Here is an 8,868-nt window from a genome sequence, read left to right on the forward strand (position 1 = left end):
GACGTTAACGGCCCGAAAAATGGCTCAAAATAGGCCGTGTGAACATATCCTAACACTGTTTTACATCACAAAAAGTTACCGAAAGTAAGCAGAAAATGGCGTAAAGCGACTTTTTTTGCTATCAATCTCTACAGCTTTTGACCTCCCCATAAACATGCACACTTGGCTTTGGTTATCTACTGAGAAATGGGGATCGGACATGCTTGATTTCAACATCTGTGGTTGTGGGACAGTCAGGATGCCCCTATATGTATGGAAAGCTTTTTTTTGTTATTCACAACAGATTTTTACAATACCAACTGCTTGTTATTGGTAACAAAACAAAATACTAATTATAGCCTTATACCCTCAGCCCTTTTGTGGTGTCATGTTAAAAAAAATTGGGGTGTGTTTTTAATGAAAACCCTTTTGCAGATTCAAAGACCCCAACGTTTTACAAATAGCACTGTTCTGGAGAACCTCTGCTGCCCTCTTCTAGGCCAGAGCTAAAGCCTGCTCTGGCCATAACATCCACTGCAATTTATAGTTAGTGTATTTCTTATGCTATCTAAAGCCCAGTTCACACAGTTTTTTTTATTCAGAAAACTGATTTCAATGGGGGGTGGAGGTGTTTTTTTTACAGGGGTTTTTAGCCGCTTGCGGTAAAAAAAGCGGCATGCTCTTTCTTGCCGCGGTTCCGCCTCTGACTTCCAATTGAAATCAATAGGAGGCAGAGAAAGCGTTTTTTTTCACAGCGTTTTTTGCCTGCTCCGCTCAATGGCCGCGGGCGAAAATCGTCGCAAGGATTTACAGGCAGGTCAAAATCTGCCGCAAAATTCCTGAAGGAATTTTGAGGCACGTTTTTCTGCCTGCAAAAAAAACTCTGTGTGAACCGGGCCTAAGAAGTGGTCATGTTGTCCTGGCCAGATAAGTAGTTTCAGGACTGGCCAAAAGCAGATTTTTGTTTGCCTGAAGTTGCACTTTAGTGATCACTATTGCTGCTACGCATGTAAAATATGTTTACTCCTGCTGCTTCCTTGTCTGATTCTGACCATTTGCTCAGTTGCTTAATGTTTATTTAGCTTCCTTATCTCTATTAGCGTTTTGTCAATTGACGGCTTCCCTAGTTTGTCCCTAGCTGTCCTTACATTATCAAACACTTCTGAGGAAATACTATTTGCATTTCATTAACTAAGAACTGATAAGCACAAAGTGTGATCTGTGGCCATTGTTCAAGCTAAATCATTCACTAGATCCTGTGTAAATGCCCCTTTAATGTTTCAGTTTTTCTAAACCTCCATTTAACAATCCCTGATCTCGAAAAAATGTCATGGTATGTTCACACGGCCGTAAACGCCCGAAAAAACGGAAACAGAACGCCTCCAAACATCTGCCCATTGACAGGCCGTTTTTTTACGTGGCCACTTTTCAAAATGAAAAAGCAGTGCAGGTCACTTCTTGGGACATTTTTGGTGCCGCTTTTCATACTCTATTGGAAAAGGCTCCAAAAACGGCTGTGAAAAACGCAGCGAAAATCACGAGTGGCTTAAAAATGTCTGAAAATCAGCAGCTGTTTTCCCTTGAAAACAGCTCCGTATTTTCAGATGTTTTTGAGTTTGCGTGTGAACATACCCTTATGAGCTAAAAGGACAATACAAACTAGGACTCATTTGTAAAGCAAATGTAATCGAAAGTCATGGGAGAATCACTTTTTGTAATTTCTTCGTTTTTTTTGTCATAGTAACAATAAAATATACTCAACATCCACTCTATATAAGAATACAGTAACCAACAATATACAATAGACCCTTCCATTGAACCATTTATATTTAAGAATTTGTCATAAGACAGCAAATTTTTATGAATATACGACCAATTCTCATTATCCGTGAGTTATATTTTTATTGTTGATTGCATTGTGCATAAACTAGCCAATTATCCTGCGATTGTCGAGTGTAAGTGGGCCTTAAGGATACCCATACACATCAGAAAGAATAGTCCCCCAAAAATGGAAATGTTGCATTTTGGCCATTATAAAATACTTCCTACCAACTATTAGCCAAAAAAGTCAAAATCATTATGCCAACTTCTGTCTAAGGGTCCATTTACACCACCCGTAAACTATCGCCGATTGACGATATATCTAGTGGATCATTTAGCTCAATTTGCTTGGAGCAATCATTGTTCTGTATGGGGATTAACAAAATAGTTAGTCTCCATACAGATTGCATCATTGTTGGCGGTTTACACTGGGAGATTTGCTGCCAGCAACAATGATTTCTACTGCATCAAAAAAATATGCGATCAGCCGACAAACAAGCGTCTGTTCACACGGACGTTGTTTTAACAGACCGTGTGAAGGGTCCGTTGAAAAAAAGTCCTATTATCTTCTGTTTTCATGGATCTTTCGATAGACTCATGTCTATGAGGGATGCGTAAAAACGGAGCCCGCACGCGTGCAACTCGGATGTGAAAAATTGCCGTTTTTCGCGTCCGAGTTTGCATCCGTTTGTGTGAATCTGGCCTAATGCTACCATACACATTAGAAATTAATCTGCTGTCAGATGTATGACTGTTCTTTGGTGCGTCTGCATTTTTGTCTGGCTCCAGTGTGTATATATGTATATATAATATTGCTACAACATATTGTATTACATCGTCACTTCAGGTATTTTCAATTTTACAGCAAGCTGAGAATCTACCAGGTCAAACTTGTGTCTTAGTATTCAGATCTGAATGGAAATATTTTAATGAAATCAATATGCAACACGGCAATAGCTACAAGGATTGTTGGGGGAGAAAACTGTTCAGACTGAGTAGATCATTTTGGCTTTGGCTCCGGCTCCCCCTTTGTTTCCCTATTAGAGTCTCTATTTCTATCTAACATGTGCTGGATGTTTCCTCCTCCCACCAGCAGCTCCGAGCTGCCTCACTAGGATCCTCTTTCCTTGCTAACAATCTCCAGGGAGTCAGTGTGGGAAGCACGTATTTCCTCCTCTTCCTACAATGCAAAAAACTTCTCTACTTCACTCTACACAAGAGTTGCCGCAAATTGAATATCTTGGATTAAGTTGAAGTGATGAAGAACCAAGTTGTGGCATGGACACCTGGCTCCTACGCTGAACTTTAAGAGCAAGCTGTGCAAACTTGGGATGACTTCTAGACCAACTGTAAAACTTCAGTTACCATAGATCTATGAGTGACTGCAGATCTTCTGTGCTCCACCGCCACATCTGGTCACCCAACAAGAACGTGGACATCAGCAGTTGGATCTCTGAAGGCCAGAAGAGGAATTCTGCATTGCACAGTGAGTGTTCATGATCCAAATGACTCTACTTGTTATCTACATTCATTAAGACATTTATTTGAAAGTGAACCAAGCAGTAATGTAAGAGTTAACAAGATGCTAAGAAACTGGAGCTCCAGTACAATCCTTCAGCTAAATGTCTCTAGGCTTGTAAAATCCCTTCCAGGTCTGAACACAGGGAGGGGATGCTCAGCATTGGGTTAACTTTCACAGAGACCCAGGTGAGATGGAGAAGGCTATATTTTTGGTGCTGTTGATATTGGTGACTTCCGCGGTCTGTTGGAGTGGGGAGAAGTGTCCAGAACCATGTGACTGTCAACATCCACAACATATACTGTGCTCCAACAGGGGGTTATTTTCAGCTCCAAAATCCAGCTACTTTGTCAGCCCAGCCGCAACTAAAACTTATAGCTTGGGGGGAAACTTTATTGCCAACATAAGTGCCATAGACTTTTCAAGTTATTATAATTTACAAAGGCTCGACCTGCAGTACAATCAGATACAGTTCATTCATCCCAAGGCATTCGAGCAGCTCACTCACCTGGAAGAACTTTACCTTGGCAACAACTGGCTCCCTACACTTACTGCTAATGCTTTCTTGCCACTTAAGAAACTTAAGGTACTAAATTTGAATGGCAACCAGCTTCACAATGTCAGTCGTTCCAGCCTAGCTAACTTGGTGTCACTTGTTAAATTGAGACTGGACAGTAATAATATTCAGATACTGCATGGCTCTCCTTTCCTGGGTCTCTCTAATCTGCTCTACTTGCATCTGGAAAACAACAAAATTAACAATATCAGTAAAAATGCCTTTGTAGGACTTGTAAAATTGCGTTTATTGAGCCTGTCCGGAAACCCCTTGAATTCCTTGCGATATCCTATATTTTTACCATTACGCTCTCTAAGCGCACTAACCCTGGCAGGAAATAATCTACAGCAACTGGGACCAGGGGTTTTCAATGGATTACAAAGGCTTTCTAAGCTCATTCTCAGCTCAAACAGGATTTCTACGCTACATAGCAAGGCCCTTCAGGGGCTTGTGATGCTGCAAGAGCTGCAACTGGATGGCAACTCACTGGCCCAGCTCCCTGAAGGCCTCCTGGCATCACTGCAAAGCTTGGAAGTGCTGAACCTGAGCCGCAATGCCCTGTCAAAATTGCACCCTGGAACTTTTAATGGGCTAAACAGGCTAAGGGTGCTAGATTTGCAGCACAATATGTTGAACTTTCTGCCTGGGGATATTTTTTCTGGAAATCCAGCTCTTTACCGGTTACAGCTGGATGGAAATGAATGGAACTGTAACTGTCACCTATTGGGACTTAAGCACTGGATTCTGGGAACTCTACATTCACGCAGCCGCATGTTGACTGTGTTTGTGCAATGCAGGGGGCCTCGGGAAGTTGCAGGGAAATATTTGGACTACCTTGATGATGACTATTTACAAGCAGTGGGAGCTTGTAGACTCGGCACCGCATTTCCAAGACTGGTTACCACCATGCAAGAAGATGGCTTAGTTCTGCATCATTCTATAAACCAGGGAACAAGTGAAACAAATATTGAACCTGTAGACCAGACAATAAAAACAGTTTCCAAACTTCATTTATTAGCTCCTAAGTCAACACTTCCATCCGGAAGCTCCACCTTGCTCCAGACACTAGCATCAACGCAAAAGGTGCCAAGCACAAAGGGACCTCTAAACATGAAAAAAGAAGGTGGCACTGGACGTCAAAGGATCCCAGAAACCGATAAAAAGCGAAGTATGAAGACTTCAATTGGATCCAGAAATCCTCATGGAACTAAACAGAACTTGACCAACCAACAACACCCAGAGGCTAAAAGGCAAAACCCTGATATATTCCAAACAGCAACTGAGTCATTAACACAGCTACATATTAAACCAGCTGAGGCTCAAATCCCAACATCCACCAAGTTGCCTCATAGCATCTCTACAGCTGAACGTTTTTATGAGCAGCCCCATGAAACCAAACCGCCTCGCTCCGAAGCTGAGCGCACAGAGGTCACTAGTACCTTGCCATCACCATTTCAAGTGCCACACGCCGTTGATTTAGGTCCTGAATTAAGAGGATCCATGCCGCCAGCAGAGACCTTGCATCAAAGTCCGTTTGACAGTCTGCAGCCATCATTTGATTCTACTCATCATGGCCATAGTGAAACACTGCACCAAGTTTCTCCTTTAGGCCTTTCTGACCCATGTGAATTTAACAAGCTGCATCTTCTGAATCTCTCTGTGGAAACTGTAGGAAGTGACACAGCTCGTGTACGTTGGCAGACCTCAGTCTCCCATACCCATGAGCATGTCTTATTCAGGGTGCTGTATGAGCGTTTTGGGCAAAGTGGGCGCTTTCAGCGCTTCGTCTATCCTCGGGGACATGTAGAATCTTTAACTTTATTAGAGCTCACCGGAGATACACCATATTTGGTTTGTGTTGAGAGTATAATTAATGGTCGAGCGTGTCCTGTGGCCCCTAGGGAACATTGTGTAGGGCTCATGACTTCACCTTCAGAAGATGAGCGCCCTGTACTTAATTACCAAATGTTAGCCTTGGGGCTACTGGCCCTCAATGCTTTGCTGCTTTTGCTAGGGTTTGTTGTCTGGTGCTCTAGGAAAGCACGCAAGAAATGGTGCCGCAGGAGAGCCCCTGTCCACGTACGTCAAATGTACTCTACACGTCGCCCCTACAGGTCTGTGGGTACTGGAGTTTCCACTGATTTCTCAGGTTTTCAGTCACACCGACCTCGCACTGCAGTGTGTGCTCTAGGAGAAGCAGATCTTATTGAATTTCCGGGCTGTGAACGTTTTAGAGAGGGAGGAAATCTACACAGAGATGATCTCCTGCAGAGGTTCACAGACTGAGCAGCCATGACGGAGTCAAAAATATGGTTTATGATGTATCAATGATTGGGCAAATGCGTTAGGCCTCAATAGGGATATGAGAACCATAAGGTGCTAATAATAGTTAATGCGTACAGTACCTGGAAAAAAGTAGTGTCAAACAGTAATATTTTGTCATGAGCACCCTTTTATTAAGCACCAAAAGCAATGAATGGTAAATGTAACATGTCCAGTCTAAAACATAAAATATATGTGTTAACACAGTTGCAGTGCATGCATTTTTAGTATTACATCTCTGACACGCTGGAGTGTTGTTATTATGTTACTTCTAATGAGAATTGCAGATACAAATGAAGAACAGGCTTTCACATAGTATTTTTGTATGCATTCTCAAAGTGTGAATTGTAACAATATGGTTTCTACATTGTATTTACTTTCATAAGGATATAGTCAGATGTAGCAGTCGTGACTTTTTTGCGGCAAATTGTTCAGAATTCTCAAATTATTTTGCCGCATTTTCACGGCAGTCATGGTAAAAAGACGTGACTTGTCTGCACTGTCTGGGTATACCCTTACAGTTTCTTCTATACTAGGATTTGTTTGTCATTCTGCATACAGTTGTTAGTTGTCAGAAAGACTGCTTGAAGTTCCCATCCTGTAACATAACTTAAAGAGGTTCTGTCACCAGATTATAAGTGCCCTATCTCCTACATAATGTGATCGGCGCTGTAATGTAGATAACAGCAGTGGTTTTTATTTTGAAAAACGATAATTTTTGAGCAAGTTATGAGCAATTTTAGATTTATGCTAATGAGTTTCTTAATAGACAACTGGGCGTGTTTTTACCAACTGGGCGTTGTAAAGAGAAGTGTATGACGCTGACCAATCAGTGACCAATCACTGTCATACACTTCTCATTGTTCCAGCCCAGCTTCTTTCACTGCACAATCACGCTGGAACAATGAGTGTATGAAGCTGATTGGTCACTGATTGGTCAGCGTCATACACTTATCTTTACAACTCCCACTTGGTTAAACGGTAAAAAACGCCCAGTTATCTATTAAGAAACTAATTAGCATAATTCTAAAATTGCTCATAACTTGCTAAAAAATTATAATTTTTCAAAATAAAAAACCATGTTATCTACATTACAGTGCCGATCAGATCATGTAGGAGATAGAGCACTTATAATCTGGTGACAGAGCCTCTTTAAGTCTCTGCTTACTTTTTCCAACATTGTATACTCTGACAGCTGCAATCTGATTGGTTACTACTTGCTGCACCACTGATTTTAGATAAAATATATTTAGTGTTCCTTATATCTCTTTTGCTACATGGAAAAATGTTACTGTTCACAATATTATTACATTTCATGCAGGCGTGCCTATTTATTTAATTGATCTGGGGGTTAACACCCTCAAGTGTTTACATGGTTCTCAGCGCTCTGGTTCCATCAAGGATCTCTAAGCCAATGCATACATCACCAGATTCTTTTACAATGCAATCACGGGAACAACTTTATTGTATTGCTCTGCATGTGCCTTGCAGTACAGATGTTTGTGCTTCTTAGTCCCATCTGCCATGTACAGAGCTGGATACATTTACAAATGTATGAAAACGGCATAACTTCATGTAGTGACTCCCTTGTGCTGTGTAACATATGCATTGTGTATTGTTCATTAAAACAGAGTACATTCTTATGTGACAAAATATTAGTGGAAGCCCCTACCAACCATTTACACCTTTTGCTTATGGTGTTAAAGGGTAACTAAACTTTCAACAAACTTCTGACATGTCCTATTGACACGTCAGAAGTTATGATCGGTGGGGGTCCAAGCACTGAGAACCCCACCAATCGCTAAAACAAAGAGTCAGAAGCGCTGGTGTGAGCGGCTTTATTCCTGTTCTTTTTTTTTTTTTTTCTAAAAGCCGATGTAGCGCATAGACTTTGCGGTGTACGGACTTAATAGACTTTCTATTGACTCCGTACACCGCTACATCGGCTTTCCGAGAACGGCTGATCAGAAACTAAGCGGCTCAGCTCTCACACGAGCGCTTCTGACGCTTAATTTTAGTGATTGGTGGGGGTCTCTGTGCTCGGACCCCCACCGATCAAAACTTCTGACATGTCACTATGACATGTCAGAAGTTAGTTGAACGTTTAGTTACCCTTTAAACTTGCACTAAATGAGTGGAAGCGATTTGTTGATTGGTTGCTATGTTACTATACAGTTGAACATTTGTTTGTTTTTTACTGAATGGTACTCTGTTAAATTAATATTAATTTATTAACATTAATAGCAGCTTATGCCAATGACAAATTTGCATTTTCTCATAGCTTCAAACATTGATTTGGTTCTTTTTAACAGGCAATGTGTGTTGTGGGCTCTGCAGCTCAGCGTAGGCATGTACATATAGGAGAGTGGGCCCCATAGTAAAAGAAAAGTGGGGGCACCTCCAAGTGGTGGTTCATGTCACCATGCCATCTTGGCCATGGTACAGTCTGGTGCTTATTGATCCTCCAAACAATCTCATGCAGAACAAAAGGTACTTGTGGTCCTTGTGCATATTTCTTCTTCCCTTATTTTATAACGTGCAGGGAGCCATGTGTAAGCTCACTCAATCCATGGAGATGAATGATATGACAACCTGATTTGGGCCACTTTCCTTCATGGGCACCATAGCAGCCTGCATGGTATGTACGCCCTTGAGGAGCACATAGGGTACA

The 8,868-nt window shown here is 41.6% G+C and overlaps 1 protein-coding gene across 1 annotated transcript; it reads left to right on the forward strand.

Annotated features, from left to right (window-relative positions):
• Positions 1-3,512: 3,512 nt before the first annotated feature.
• On the forward strand, positions 3,513-6,495 carry TRIL (TLR4 interactor with leucine rich repeats). Its single transcript, XM_075828626.1, has one exon. It carries the CDS (start codon positions 3,513-3,515, stop codon positions 6,159-6,161), a length of 2,649 nt encoding a protein of 882 aa, XP_075684741.1. The 3' UTR covers positions 6,162-6,495.
• The last annotated feature ends 2,373 nt before the right edge of the window (positions 6,496-8,868 follow it).

This window comes from Rhinoderma darwinii, chromosome 5 (assembly GCF_050947455.1).
Source record: "Rhinoderma darwinii isolate aRhiDar2 chromosome 5, aRhiDar2.hap1, whole genome shotgun sequence".
Classification (NCBI taxonomy): Eukaryota; Metazoa; Chordata; class Amphibia; order Anura; family Rhinodermatidae; genus Rhinoderma; species Rhinoderma darwinii.

Excerpts from the sequence above, each read along its gene's own strand:
- TRIL (XM_075828626.1), top strand. The coding sequence starts at position 3,513 with ATGGAGAAGGCTATATTTTTGGTGCTGTTGATATTGGTGACTTCCGCG.